Source organism: Astatotilapia calliptera, chromosome 9 (assembly GCF_964374335.1).
Source record: "Astatotilapia calliptera chromosome 9, fAstCal68.1, whole genome shotgun sequence".
NCBI lineage: Eukaryota > Metazoa > Chordata > Actinopteri > Cichliformes > Cichlidae > Astatotilapia > Astatotilapia calliptera.
The window spans coordinates 21,818,998-21,835,421 of record NC_137430.1 but is presented as its reverse complement, the minus strand read 5'-3'; the positions used below and the strand labels follow the sequence as shown (position 1 = coordinate 21,835,421).

At 39.4% G+C, this 16,424-nt stretch overlaps 1 protein-coding gene across 1 annotated transcript in view; it reads right to left on the bottom strand.

The window, feature by feature from the left end:
- plxdc2b (plexin domain containing 2b) overlaps window positions 1-16,424 on the bottom strand; it is a 109,485-nt gene that overhangs the window by 19,269 nt on the left and 73,792 nt on the right. Inside the window, exons 5-7 of the mRNA XM_026179804.2 lie at window positions 11,388-11,510; window positions 6,809-6,927; window positions 4,617-4,716 (exon numbers count right to left, since the gene is read on the bottom strand). Coding sequence (XP_026035589.1) covers window positions 4,617-4,716; window positions 6,809-6,927; window positions 11,388-11,510 — 342 coding nt within the window. The remainder of the gene's footprint in view (window positions 1-4,616; window positions 4,717-6,808; window positions 6,928-11,387; window positions 11,511-16,424) is intronic.

The following is a 16,424-nucleotide window of genomic DNA, read 5'->3' as shown; positions in this document are numbered from 1 at the left end:
GGTAAAACTGTGTTAAAGTTAAAGCTATTCAGCTTAAGCTTATTAAGTTAGTGAGGTGTGAAGACTGATGCTACTCTCGTGTCTGCCTATTAAACATGGACAGAGTCCAGATAGTTTGCGTAGCTTGGCTCAGTTTAACTTAGCAAAGCAGTTAGCCCAACTCTGTGTGAAGCTACCAAAACCTGCTGCCTACCAGCACCTCTAGAGCTCACTTAGTAACATGATTGTTTAATCCCCACAAAAAAGTTATGGTTTTAATGTGCTGGGCTTTTGCTAAGCTAAACTAAGCTAAGCTAAGCTAAGCTAACTAATTAGATACATTTTACATTACTGGTTTTGCCCAGCCTATTAGTTATATTCAAAACACAGCCAACGTTAACACACAGTACATTAGAAAGAAGAGGGGGCAGGAAAAGCAACTTAAATAAAAAGTAAATTCTTTATGTCAAATTTTGATTGCTCGTATGGCAAAGATTGTCACATTATTTCCTGTTATCATTGTGTATGATAAATCCTGATTTGTAATCCAAAGAAATTGAATCCAACCCTTGTTGCTTCTTTAGATTAAGTCAGTTACATAGCACAACAAAAGTCCTTTAAACTTTTACAACACCCTTGCATTTGACACATTTGAATAACTTCTCTGCACTAGGTTCCTTTTTTTCCACTTGACTGAGAGACTCTTGGTGTGGAAATTGTTGTGCCCCTCATGTGGTACGACACTGTTTCCTTGCAGACTGCTTATTTTGATTACAGACAGGACGGCTGATCAAAGCAGCAAAATGTGAGCCAGCTCAGCCCAACTTGAGAATACAACCGCCCTTCCTTTCCCCTCCTCTGCTCCCCTGGTGATTGACTTCCTTTTGCCTACAGCTAAAGGATTATCAGGTGCCTAATGGTGTGGTGTGGGCCAGAGAGAGGTCATTTCCACAGCCTGAGGCTGCTGATGTCTGGGCAGACTGTATAGCTTCTCCGATCTGTGGTTTAAGGTGATAAGAAGCTACAAATTAAATCAATTATAGCCTGGTCTCAACAACAACATAAATAACACCTAATGAGAATTTAGCTACCTTCAGTGATACTATCAGACAAAGCCCAGTTTGCATAAATGCGTCATCAATTATGTAAAAAAAAAAGCTTAGTTAAATTATCTTCAAACATCCTGAAAAGACAGTAAACAGTGTTGCTAACCTGGACTGTACTTCTTTTTTCAATTGCACATTTTATAAACCTGATTTAATAGTTAGAAGACTTTTTATTGAGCATTAATGAATGTAAACAGAATACCACAGATTTCTCTAGTTTACACGGATTAAATAATCCAGGTACAGAAACAAAGATCTGAAAATGGCTGAGGTGGTTTTGGCTTCATTTTAAGAGTGACTAATGATAAAGTCTAAGCTAGCATTAAAAGCATATTACAGTCTGTGTTGTAATAAGTGCTTGTATCTGACCTGTTAATTACACAGGACACCCACAAATATATTCACTCATCGCTTCCTTTACTGGATGGGCTGTGGGTTGGTCTGCCCATGGGTAAAAATTCATTGAGCTTAAAAAATGCAATAATGTTGTATAATCTAACTGGCTGCAGGCAAACTTTTTTTTTACATTTTCCCCCTATATTATTATGACTTAATGCACTTTATGGAGCATCCATTAGAATACATTTATTTATCTGTCATGACAAGGTTGTGAAAATATGTCAAAATGTATTACCAGGACGTTCAGCTTGATTGGAATAGCATGCTATGACTTCTGGTAGCAATTCATTGTATGTTTTTTTTTTTTTAGGAATTTCTCCAAATTTTCTTGTCCTTTCCTTTTAATGGAAAGGACAAGCGAGAGCTCATCTCTTCTTAAGGTTTTAAGTTGTAAGATTACAGGGTTTAACTGCCAGTAGATCACGCCACATAGTTGCTATTAGGTGTTGTTGTTAGCTGTTGTTCTCTCCTGATAGCTGGTGATGGGTTCGAATGTCATTATCAGCTAAAAATAGTCACCGCAGAATATAAAATGTTGGCACATGGCTCATGTTGTGTGATCTGGAGTACAGATTGATCAAAAGTCTAATATTTTTTTGGATTTCACTTTAAAAACTGCTCTATCAGCAGTATATTTTGCAGCCTCCACTTCGATTGTATGTGCAAGAACAAAGGGAGACTTGATGTAACATATAAACTATTCCCATACATCATCCTAATTTTTTCATGATTACTGCTGATTTGTTCTTTTTCTAAAGGTTAGTTCCTTTTCCCTATTAAAGGTCATTTCCAATAGTTTTCTTTATTATTATGAAAAATCTCTGATTGTACAGGCAATATCGTTCAATTTCTCCACAGAGTCTTGCTGTGCAGTTTATAAAGCACATCAGGCCCTTTGGACTGACAGGTGCAGGATGCAAATACTGCCCTTTTCCTTCAAACATGGACATGAGTCAGTGCACTCTGCAAATACCATCTGTGAGAAAACAAAGCCTTGTTTGTTTCAGCTAATGGAAGAGTTTGATTTTCTTTACAGTCACTGCAGACGGGTGATATTCACAAAAGCCCTCCTATGGCTATTGAATAGTCATGGACTAAAACTAAAGAGGTTCATAATTTTTCAGACAAAGATGCAGTTTTTGTAGTTTTACCTCTGTACACAACCACAGTGGATTTTAAATCAAACAATAAAAATATGATTTAAGTCTTGACTTTCAGTTTTAATTCAAGGAGTTTTTACAAAAATTTTGCATGAACAGTTTAGGAATTTTTATTCACAATCCTAATTTTGCAATGTCAATGTCAATGTGCATGACTGTGTTTACCTGTGCTACCTTCAGTTGCTGCTTGTGCGTCTCTCTGCATCTGTTTTGTATTTAATAACTGAAAAGCATGCTCCATTGGGTCGAGATCAGGTGACTGACTTGCAAAATCTGCATTTTAACCATCACATCTGTTTGACTTAAAATTCACTGTGGTGAATTTATCAAAATTTAAGCTGTGTCTTTATGAATCTAACAATATTTCTTTTTTGTTTTGGTCAAAATCTAAAGTACAGCAGCAGAAATGTGTGTTTGTCTCCTTTCTGCTAGGAAAGTTTTTAAAAATGTTTTTTATTTACAACCCATTTGCAGGATTTAGGTTTCAAAACAAAATATAAAGTGAGGAATGAATTTAATGATAGATGATAAAATCTGTCAGGGATAGCTGTGGTTTAGTTTATTGCTTGAAATAGGATTTGGTTCTGTCTTTGTCCTTTAATGTTTGGAAACTCGTGACGAATTTCAAGTAGTAGAGCTACATATGATCCGTGCAACAACAACTTTGTATGATTTAAATATGGGCAAGAAAAACATACGTCTGTGTCGAAAAGAAGTACAGTTTCCTCATTTTGATGCCACCACCGAAACTGTTTTAGCATTCTGGTTTTCCTGATAGAAATGAAGTATCTGCCATAAAGACAAGAACACACACTCCTCGGAGACACGAGTTATGTTCGACACAACACCTCAGTCTCAATATGCTTCCATTCAAGATTTCATCACTCCACAGCCCAGCAGTTGCACACATTGGTTTCATCATGCTGTGTCAGAGGCATCAAAGACAGTTTGGTTTATAAAGTCTAGGAGGACTGTGCTAACTGGTTTGATATTCAAATCTCTCAGTGCCAACCGCAGCCTTCTGCAAAGAGATCCTCTATGAAAGACCCTGGGACATGCCAGAAAACAAAGTTGGAAACTCTTACCATGCCAAGAGGATGTGTTTTTTTGTGAGACTTATTTTACTCAAACTAAACTTACAAAACAACCACTCTCACTACATACTGCGGAGAACTTAAAGCTGCCGCTGAAAGGATGAAAAAAGCCCCGAGATATTAACTTTGACAAATAAACGCTATCCAAGTTTCACAGATGTAATCACAACACCATTTAAATTACTGAATAAATCACCTTTGACAACTCATTATTGCAGCAGACTTTGAATCAGAGCCGGTGAGAGCGAAAGAGTCTGACTCTGAATGAAATGGTTTGAAGTGTTTCTCCTGCATTTGCTTTAAATGTAATGGGCTTAAATTACAGTAACTGGAAATAAAAAGAAAGAAAGAAACAGGCAGATGTGGAGCTGTGCCCACTGAGGCTGAAGAGCAGTGGGGAGAAAAGGTGGTGACAAGCTGGAGCTAAAGCCAAATGGACGAGGCTGAACTGAGAGCTGTGACACAAAGTTAAACTCTTATTACACTAACTGAAATGTAACCTTTGGCTAAGCTCCTGTTTTTATTTGCAGTTTTATTTATGCTTTGTAGTTTGTTTTTCTCACTTTTCCTCATGAACGACTTTGAGTACTAAGAAAAAGAGGCTTTAAAAGAAATAAAGAGCTATAATGAGCTGCTACAAAAACCCTGAAATCTGATATAATAGCATTTCGCTTGCCACAGATGCTACACAGACATTGATCCAGTCCTGAATTGTTTTTTATACCTCTACGTAGCTCATGAGCTAGTCAGAATCCCATTTTTCAGAGCCACTCTACAATGTGAACTCCAAACATGGTGCAAAGACAGCATGTGGATTTATCCAGATGTTTTAATATGCACAAGAAATTTTAGGGCATTGAATTGATTTTGAGACTCACTGGGTATCTGCTGGATCTTGTGGACCAACACAAAGGCGTCAGACAGGCCAACTTTCACCGGGTGATTGACAGAGCTGATCTGTGACACCTCAACGGGGATCTGAAATAGAAAAAGGGAAATCATTACCATGACCACGAAGATCAGTCTGAGACAGGCTGAGAAATGCAAACAGGCCACAGCAGCGTAGAAGTGCTGACAATCTCCTTTAGGAATCTGCTGAGGCAACATGCTACTTCAATAAGCATATGGCTATCTTTGGAGCATAGAATAAACATTTCAGGCACAGATGGGACAGAAATGAGCAACAGCTTTGTGAAGACTTACAAATAGAAAAACAGAAGTCTATATAAGGTAAAATGTAGTATTTTGATCGTACACACTAATTCAGAAAAGCAGCTAAACACAACAAAAGTTTGTATGGAGGAGGAATTTAAAGTGACGTAAAGTACATAGTAGCTCAGCTGTACTCAACATTAACTCGTAATCATCGAGGTTATGTGCACACAGATCACGACTGATAGTCACACTGCTCTTTTCAGACCCATAATAATGCCAGCCTAATGTGAAACAACAGGAGAAAAAAGTTCAGCAGCCTTCAGATCAGATCCTCTAATAGGTAAAAATAACAAATTACATAAGCGAGCTCGAGCATAAAAGAAGCAGCACCGCTGTTATAACCACTGCAATTATCTTATCATGGCTTAGGAAATTTCACACTCCAACAGCGGGCTCTTCAGGTTTTTCATGACCTTTCTTTTCTCTCTCTTCAATTAGGTTGTTTTTCAAGACATTTTTGAAATGTGGATATTAACGGACACGGTTGGGGCGTGCAGTGACCCAGAGTTTGTAACATTAGTGGAGATTATGCCAAAACCTAATCAAGCATATGGAAAAAGCTGGTAAGGCGTTAACTGATTTTTTTCTTGAGAAGCTGCCATTAAACTTGAGAAACTCATTTTGTCGGTCACTTTGGCATCGCTCCTTTAGTCAAAACACATCAACACTGGGTATTTGTTCACTGAACTAAAACAACAGGGCAGGGCCAAATGTTAGAAATGAGTAATACTGTTAAAAGAAACATCAGGGAAACAGATTGTGTGTGTTTACGGTTTTAAGGAGACCTTTTGTGGCCACTATCAGATCATTCGTTTTATTCTTACTACAGACTTTGTACGATTTACAGTTCAAAATAATCTGTATCTATCTTATACTGGGACGTGGAGCAGACCTTGAGTTCATCCTCTGTCTGAAACATTTAAGCTTCTCCTTTAAGCAAACTGTCTTCTGATTGGCTGCCCCTCGTAAGCAGGAGGTTTGAATAGCAGGAGCGTGGGGCTGCTGTTATCTATGACCTCATACAAATCCAAGAGTATAAAAACATTTCACTCGCTGGGCTCACATCCTCGTATGAGGTTTGACAGCGTTTTAGTAGATAAAGGTGAATGCTTGGACATGAATTGAGCTGCGGTTTGGGGAAGGCCTTGAAGAGGACTGGTGGCGGCTCCCGGGCCTGGCAGATCCCCATGTACTAAATAGAAGTTAAGAAGTTCAAGAATTAAAAAGGGGAAGCAGGGTGGCGCATGTAAATGAGAACGAACAGCTTGTAGAACTGGGGGAACATATATAGTTGAGAACCAGGAGCATGCTTGGAGGCGTTATCTCGTATAAGATGTATGATGAGCTTCTGCCGATTGAACATCTATAAATAGATTAATCTGAAAATATATGTGTGACAGAAAATAGGTAGAAATAGGCCACTTAAATGTAAGTAATATTATCTTTTTCTTGATGATTGTGTGTCAGTTTTTCTGAAAATAGCTACTTGAAAGTATCTGGTAAATAAAAATTGGTGTGCAATTTTGAAAAATTTAAATTTACTGGCAATTTTGTCAAGACTTTTAGTTGAAAACAAACCCCAAAAAAGTATAAAAACCATTAGCAGAATGGTAAGAAATAACCGGCGTGATGCTGTGTGTTGGAGAGAGATACATTAAGTGGAAAAGAGAACTTAAATTCAGGGACTGGTCCAAGTAGGGGGTGTAATGAAAACTGAATGCTATTTTTTTAATGTTTAGTTCTGACTCTAGAAACAGTGAGGTAAACCACTATCTGACGATGCTGTCAGAAAAAGAAACAAACAGAAATGAGCGCAGTAAGAAGCTGAGCTTTTGTGTGATCTCGCTCTCCCCACCTCTTTGTAGGCGAAGACGATCCTACCAGTCTTGTGCAATGTGGCCTGGAAGGTGAAACTTCCCAGGCTGTAGTTGTCCTGCAGGTGGACGTGGTCCCACTGCACAACCAGAGCAGTTCCTTAAAGGAGAAAGAAGAGAGAAAAGAAAGAGTGAAAACATTTTCACAGCTTTTGCTAAACAGCATCGGCTAGATTAAAGTAATTCACTGGTTACATTCAGTTACCAGTGAATGTAACTGTCTGCTTATAGCATGTACTTGTTTTACTCTGTTGCTTTCTCAGATCTGAACACTGAAGCAGTGATGTTGAAAAGCTTCGCTGGAGAAAAAAGAAACGGCAACGATACTGAAGCTTTTGACAGAACCAAATGAAGGCGTGCCCGTTACTGTGACAGACAGTGTGAGTCGGGCAGTTTTCACCAGAATGAGAGTTTTTCATAAATGACTCTTTCCTAAAGTTACAGAATGAAAACTGCCAACTGAAAAGGCTCAGAGCAATCGCCAACGTGTAGTAGTACAGAAAAATGAGATGGAAGCAGTGAAGTAGCAACAACAAGACTACTGAACTGATCCAGGTGCAGCTTTTAATGTATAAACACTGGTGAACATCATTGACACCTCTACCAGGTAAACAGAATGCATAGCGTTTGAATAAATGCATAAACAAGGGAACATATATTACACTATAACTTAATTCTGTAACTTCAAATCTTACAAAAGCTGCCAGACAGGACACGCTTCTTTCCTTCCCACTGTCGACAAAGTGCTGGTTCATAGGGGGTCACCTGACTGGTGGGGTTTTCTCTGTATCAGTGTAGGGTCTTTACCTTACAGTATGAAGCGCCGTGAGACAATTGAATTGAAGTGAACTGAAGTTCATTACCAGGAGCCACCACCATGATGCATCGGTTTCATTCGGGGAAGTACTAAATTAGCACCAGACTCACAGCTCTGCCCTCCAGAGAACCAGCCTTGCATTACTTTTAACACTATTTTAATTTACTGTGGACTTTGGAGAACCCGCTGATGTGGAAGCCATTCGTCCCCTCAGAGTCAGTCATTTGGCTTGATGCCAGGGCAATAAAGGTTTGTTAATGCGACCAATCAATTTTTCCGTCACACAGACAGAGCAAGTCCATCCAAAGTAAAGGCGAGCTTTAGCTTCCCTGCTGGCAGTTGGTGACTGGTCGGAAAGGAAACCCCATCATAAATTACATGTGGTTTACTGCATGGCCTCTGGCACTGGACATGGATGCGTCTTGTGTTAAAAGAAGGGGAGGGGGGTTAGACAACAACATGTGACTAATATTTTAACAACCTCGAGGAGAAAGGCATTAAATATACAGTAAGAAGCCAGTGCACTAAATTGCTATTAACTTTTGGCACATCGGGATTACTCAGTCAGTACGAGTTACGCTTAATATAAGTCTGCTTAAAATGCATTGAGTTCAGGAGGGGAGGCTGACGTGCTATCTGGGGCTGCCTTTCTAAAAATATAGAGTGTGTGAGGAGGTGTGGAGGGAGTACACACTGGCCTTGTTTCCATTTTCAGTTACAAGTTTAACCCGCTGTATGAACAAAGAAGCAAAAAAAGAAACAAATCCAGCCTGTAACACCAGAACGATTAGGTCATTTTTTGGCTTAGGGAAAAAAATGAATACATCTGAGGAGTGATGCACAGATGTTCAACAGATGTTGTCAGGAATGCAATGGCAGATTAACAAGACAGTCAAGATGACAGAATTATTGAAGGTAAACATGTGAAGAAGCAATTTCCAGATTCTACTATCCAGTTAAAAACATTTTATATGCACTTTTGTTTCCATAAAGCAACGTAAACTGGCCATATCACAAATTTGATGCAATCTGCCTTAGTTTGCTACAAGTACGAGTAACCCGGACTCCAGCTCAGATGGAAGCCATGCCGCAGAGAAGCTTCTTGGTATCTGATAAAACCAGAAAACATTGATGAAGATCTCCACTTAAGCAGTTTATCTAGATTGTAATACACTCTTTAGCTTATCCAGTGAGATAATATCAATAAAGACTTCTCCAGGCGATGTCACTCAGGGCCACTTCATTATCCATATGTTGATGCTCTCTCAGCTGCAGCTCACCGAGTGTTTGCCTCATCTGTCTGTCAGCGTATTGATGAGAAAACCCACGCGGACTCTTCTATAACAGCGAGTGTAGTCTGACGTGCTTCCCGGAGCGTTACAGCATTGCAACACTCACATTTGCTGGATTTAGGATGTTTTGAATGGACAAAGACGTTAATCTGATCAATAAGAGGAAATGCTACGGGACTGCACTAATTGTGAGTGACAGATGTGTGTATTCTTGGACATGTTGCTATTCTAGATATACTTTTTCAAGACTGGACAGCCATATCAACCACCTGAAACATGAGAAGTGTAAGGGAGTCATTCAGGATTAGACTATTAAAAAAACAGCAACAGGAATCTAAAATATTTAACAATATATGTCAGGGTGGTGTATTTGGTGACTCTGATCCTGGGTTGGTACTATTGTTCTTTTTTTAATATAATAAAAAATGTAATAATTGAACAGCAGCTGATGGTGCTGTGAAGTTAATCACTGAACGGTGGATTAATACGTGCCCGTCTGTTGCATCAATCAGCCTTATTTTTATCACAGTGATGTCACTGTGGTCCCGCCGGACACAAGAGTCAGCTGAGGTGCAGAAACATTAAACTCCTCTGTAAATAAACTTCAGCTCTTCAGTTTCACAGTCCTATCACATGCGTTCTTTATTTAGCAGATTTCAATTAACAACATCAAGTGAAAGTTGTGAAACTTGAACATTTGACAGCAAAGTTTTCACACACCCTCCACAGTCTAGTTTGTGTGGAACAAACAATATGGTTCTGCGGCGAACGCCTCATCAAGCAGCTTCAAAACTTGTTTTTATCATTTTTTAATGGAGGCGCTGCCTCCTCCACAGCACGGCAGACCGTGCAGTTCTTATGTTGTATTGGCAGGACATTGACTGATGGACGCAGCGCTGAGAAGCAGGCAGGCTGAGAATCGATTGGCTGCCAGTTTGGTTAAAGTCTGATGAGCTCCACTGCAGAAGGTCACACAGTTGGTCAGTCACACTGCTGCACACGGATCACAGAGCAGTGACAGACAGAACGGATAACAACCATCACAGATAGCAAAGAAAAGATACGGAGGAAGGGCGATGTTTTAGTTTAAAGGCAGTAAGCAGAATTTAGGGAGGTCTTAAGAAGATCTTGGAGGATTCTGTGAAACACTGTTAGCCATAAAATCTATTCTTTAACTTTAAGATTACCTGGCTTTATATAATAAATACTTTTTTTTGGAAGCAGACATAAATACATATTGCAGTGTTGTAAGCAATTTGTATTTTGATATATACAATGCAATAAAATGTCTTGAGGGATAAAACAACAGTAATATATTTCTGGGTCATTTTCATCAAATGAAAGCCTTGATAAAGCAAGGTACTTTTTATATATGAGCAAAACTCTTACACAGGCTACAGGCTATAGAGAAACTATAAAGTCTCGTGTTAAAATGCACAACCTTATAGTAGAAATAACCATGTTTACAGTATAATATATAGTTTTAGTGTCTGAAGCTAATTCTGTGTTCATAATATATGGATTGGGATTATTTTCAAAATAGCTCATGCCTTTAATTGACTTTTCTCCATGTATGCTTTGCTTCTGTTGTTTACTCCTTAAAATTAGGATGCTAATAATTATCACAGTGAACTATGGGTGCTACTCGCTAACCAAGCTAGCTAGCCAGTGCTAACTTATGCTGATAACTCATTAGTTATACTTTCTTGTCTAGATGTGGTGATGCTTTTAAAAAAATAAAATAAAATAAAAAATGAGATGAGGCCACTTTAAAAAAGTAGACCATGAGTTTTGTTTAGTTGGATGTCAATTAAATGAAACCCATGGGCTAATATTCGCCTACAATATTAACCACCCTGATATGGTAAGGTAAAGACCAACCATATTAGAAGGAGAACCTTAGCAACAACACCACCCTCTGTGAACAAGCACGTGACGACATTGGTAACCAGCTGAATCGAGCCAGAACAGACAAAGAGACAACATGTCTGTGTTGGAGACAAGTTATGCTCACTCGCTCAGAATGACTCAGATTAATTGCAATGTGTTGGCAACTCATAAACTGGTTTGCAGTTATTTACAAATTTTCACAAATCTCTCTGAGAGTGATTGCAGTCGGTCTAAATTGGACTTCAGTTGTCTGTAGACAGGTTGATCACCTTCCCATCAAAAGTGGTTATCAAGGTGTAGAAGATGTTGCAAACTCAACCTCAGGGTGACCAATACCAACACATCAATGCAATCAATGGGCAATAACAGAATTTTACTTCCTTTTTCTTAGCAGCAAAATGAACCACAGATTTGGCTGCAGGAAACTTAAAGCAAACCCGCTGTTTCTTCACAAATTAGCTCACTGAAATGCTTTTTTGTGCCACATTTATTTTGTAGTGCACGGGAAGGAGTACACAAGTGTTACACAATCGTGCAGAACTAAGATGCTAGTGCTGTTACCGTTGTCAGAGTAGATGACGGTAGAGTTTCTGGAGAGACTTGGGTCAAAGTTAGCCATTAGCGGAGCAATGTACTGTGTAGCTGTTAGCATCCGGTGGACCACGTCACCAGTGTAGATGAACCCTGAAGGAGAAAAAGGACAGAAGACCACATATTACTCTTTGTTGAACTCTAAATTCAAATTCTGACTTCTAATTTAACACTTAAATTATGACTAAGATAAGATAAGATAAGATAAGATAGAACTTTATTAATCCCTCGGGTGGGTTCCTCTGGGAAATTCGACTTCCAAAAAAAGCACAGCAACGACCGAAGTTACAGTTACAGAACTGTTATATATATATATACACACACACACACACACACACACACACACACACACACACACACATATATAAATACAGAGACAAATATAAATAAAATATACAAAGGGGATAAATAGAATAAATAGGAATAAAAAATAAAAATACAAGTGAATTGCACATTTCAAGTATTGAGTCTATTGCACTGTTGACTATTTACAAAAAGTATTGCACAAGGTATTGTACAGTGAGGTGCAGAGGCACTACAGCTTAGTTGTTCCCCCCTCCTTTGTCCTCCTGTTTCCCCTCCCTCTCCCCTCCAGAGAGGAGTTAAACAGTCTGATGGCGTGTGGGACAAAGGACTATGTGAAGTGTCACTTATAATGCAGATATCCTTCTTGTCTCCCCCATTTCTACCTTTCCTCCCTTAATAAAGCTGTAATCTGATACACTGTCTACCCAGGAGACAACATCGCTGCCCTTCACTCCACAGTTAACAGCTTCTCATTAACAGACAACCATCTCTTGTCTCAGTCTATGGGCTTGCGCTCTAGGTACCTTCACCAAGGAATAGCAATTAATTAGCCCTAATATCTTTTATCAAAAAACAGAAGGGCAAATCAGAATGACTTTAAGGGAGGATGTGCTCCTGTTCCTCCACTGCTGCACTTTCTCCTCTCTTGTCATTATCAATCATGAATGCTAATGAAGAGTCGATGACAACGAAAAAGGGGTTTTGTTAACTTTTCCTCAACAAGGCACAAATAGATTGCTCTATAGAGAGAAAGACGGGGAGACAGAGACGTGCCCAGGCAACACAAGCTAGAGCTGGATCATTCAACAGCCCATAAACGTGGTTATTAATGGACTCCAGGAAAAGGGGGAAAACGCTCACTATTCATCACAAGGGAGCAGTCTTTGCATAAAGAATTTGCACTTATGACAACAGAATCAAACTTCATCTTAATTTCCCTGCTGACAACAATGTTTAGCAAAGTCAGCTTCTATTTCAAGATTTATTCAAGGTAAAAGCTTTTGTTCTCACTCTGACTTTGCCTGGACTGCAAAAATAGAAAAAATAAAGCAATAAAAAGGATCCCACGCACGGCCTTAGATATCATCTTTTACTCATTACAAAAGGAAAACCTGGCATTTGGGTGAAACTGTGTTACATATCCAAAGTAGTTCACCTTTGAAGAACAGTTTGAAGAATGAATAATAAACGTACAGTGACAGTATCTTCAGATAACTACATGCTTTAAGCAGCTTCTTGTCAAATGATTCTTCTTCTTCACTTCAAGGTATTTATGTTTTTAAAACCTCATCACTTTTGCCCTGTTAAAGACTGAGAAACTAAATTTTCTGATTCCTCCCAATTCCCCAAGATGTTGGAAATAAGATTTGAGATTATGATTTACGCTGGCATCGTTGTGTTTCATAATTGCTGCTAATTTGTTAGCTCCACATTCATGCTGCGTATCTCCCATTCAGTAACATCCCAAAGGTGTTGAGTTGGATGCCGATCTGAGGAGACAGAGCCAGGCTGAAGCATTCATTTGATGATTTTGCACACACACACACACACACACACACACACACACACACACACACACACACACACACACACACACACACACACACACACACACACACACACACACACAAATTTCATTAGATACACCCTTTAAACCACAAATTTCTAATCACAGAATCACGTTTTAACAACTCTATGCATTTAAGTATGCAGACACGACGACATGCATAATTTCAATCCGAGTGGGAGATTGGGGAATAAAGGTAATTTAAGTGACTTTGAACGTGGCATGGTTGTTGGTGCCATGTATTTCAGAAACTGCTAACCTGTTGGGATTTTCCAAATTGTCTGAAAAGACAGAAAATATCCAGTGAGCAGCAGTTCTTTAGGTGACAATGCCTTGTTTATGTCAACGGTCAGGGCAGAATGGCCAGACTGCAGAAGAGCATCTCTAAACAAGGGCCACAGCAGAGGACCACACCAGGTGCCACTTCTGTCAGCTAAGACCAGAATATAGAGGCTACAATTTGCAAGGGCTCACCAAAAGTAGAAAAATGTTTTCTGGTCTGATGAGTCTCTATTTCTGCTGCAAAATTCAGATGCTACGATCAGAATTGGTGTAAACAGTATGAAAATGTGGCTCCATCCAACCTTGTGTCAATGTTTCAGGCTACTAGGGGTGTAATGGTGGGGGCGTATTTTTTTGGCACATTTAGGTCCCTTAATGCCAACCAGTGTAGTTTAAACACCACAGCCTACTTCAGTATTGCTGCTGTTGACCACGTTAACCACTTTATGACTGCAGTGTACCATCTTTTGACGGCTGCTTCCAGCAGGATAGCGTGCCACGTCACAAACCTCAAATGATCTCAAACTGGATTTTTGAACATGACAATGAGAAGTACTCAAATGGCTTCTACTGTCAGCAGATCTCCATCTATCCGAGCACCTTTGGGGTGTGGTGGAATTGAAGAGTCACGTCATGAATAGGGGTGCAACGATACACAAAATTCACGGTTCGGTTCGATACTTTGTTGTCACGGTTCGATATTTTTTCGATACAAAAAAAATGTTCATGCCTTTTTAATTTGTCATTTATTAAAATTATAAATATATATTTTAACTCAAAAGTACAGTTTTTTAATTTAATGTTGCTGAAACAAAAGTAATTAAAAAAATAAATATATCTCAGGGCTCTCAAAATTTCAAAATCCCTGGTAGCCCTTCGGGCAGGGACTCTTCAGTTTTTGGTAGCCCAAAATAAATGTAAGTAGCCCGAATAAAAAAGAGAGCAATTTTGTGATTGATGTTTTGTTTCCTTTACAATATTATACATTAAAGTATAATATTGTAAAGGAAACAAAACATTAATCAAAAAATTGTTGAAAAACAAATTACAACATTGTATAAAAATTACAATCATCAACTCAAATACTTGGTTCTAATTGAACAGAAATTTCTATGAACTTGTAAGAACTGTGTAGGACATGAATCAGTCTGTGTCAGATCCTGAATTTGAAATTTCCGCTGAAGTCACGGGTAAGAGACAAGTGGAACCAAGATCGAGGCCATTTGCTTTTTGAAGTTTGCTAAATTTTGCCAGTGGTAGTTCACTCTTTGCAACATAGTACGCTGTTCTAAACAGATTTTTCAGGTTTATTTTTAGTATGTTATTTGCAATTGGTGTTTGTTCTGGGAAAGATATTGCAGACTGAGCAATAATGCATTTCTTGCATTTCTCATGGGTTCTAATGGGGGCCTTTCTTAAAATGACTGGTCCCAGTAACAAAGGCGCTTGTCGACTCAGAAATCGAGAGAAAACCAACAACACACCCGGCAGAACATTATGTTATTTACACGGGTGCACATAAGTGGTCCGCATGTGCGCATTCGCTGTCAAAATAAAAGACGCGCACCAGATAAGAAGTTGCAACGCGCGTTTGCGTCCATATAAAAAGCACTGTTTTTGTCTGCTAGAGTGGGATTTTCACGGCACATTCCGCACCACATCTCTGTGCGTTCATCATTTGTTTGAAGCCAGCTCACCTCCTGCAACCACTTTTCCGAGAATACGTGCTTCTTTTGTGGTTCGGACTCCTTCTGACAATTGTTTGGAGGTGGAGGAACACCAAAGTAATTGCTTAAAGGAGCTTCTTCGACATCTTTAAGAGTTTTAAACAAATGTCTGTCCTCCTCCAGAAAATCTTATGTATGCAAACACGCGTTGCAACTTCATATCTTGTGCGCGTTTTGTTTTGTTTTTTGACAGCGAATGCGCACCTGCGGACCACTTATGTGCACCTGCGGACCACTTATGTGCAGCCCCGGTTATATAGCTCGTCATATTGCTGTCACAGAAATTCTTTTGTCCATGAAACCATAAAGCTGCACTTTCTTTTTGCCTTATAGTCTGATTTGTCATAACTTTTCCGTTTTGTGGTAAGCTTTTCTTTGGCTGTCACTTCTTCACCCTGACCTGTCTTATTTGGCTCAGCAGAAGACACACATAACGGTCAGCGATTCTCTGCACGATCAACCTCTCATATGTTTAAGCTTGCTGCAGGAGATTTCACTTGTCATGTTTGCATAGTAAGCTAACGATTGATAAGACGATGTCGGAGGAATTGGTGCACAAATTATCATCACTCACCAATCAGTACTGTCGCTCTCTACACACAGTTCGCGCGATTGCAAAGTGAAAGCAAAAAACAAGCGCAAATTCAAACGCGATTTCAATATGTCACATATTGACAGTGGCTCACCGATGCCAATGACATAATTACCCAGCTACATTTCCGAAAGAATGCAAAAGCATTGACATATATTTTTCCTTCCTATGATAGCCCGACGGGCAGGGCAGAGGTAGATTTTGGTAGCCCGACTGGAAAAATCGCTAGCCCCGGGACGTCGGGCTAGCGATTTTGCAAGCCCTGTGTTACAGGCATTCCCCTTTAAGGATGAAGCCTGATGGGAAATGTATTCGGGATGTGTGTAGCGGGACTGCCTGGTGTGTGTGTGAAGAGAGAGAGCGGAGAAGGGGAAAAAGTAAGGGTTAGCTACAGAAGAGACGAAAAGAAAATAAATAAAAGGAATATAATAACTCCCTCGACAGCCAGAGTTGTGTCGGCGATGCTCGCTGTGAGTAAACTGTTTCAGCCCACTGTACGCGGTGTTCGTGCCTTAGAGAAGAAATAAAGTTTG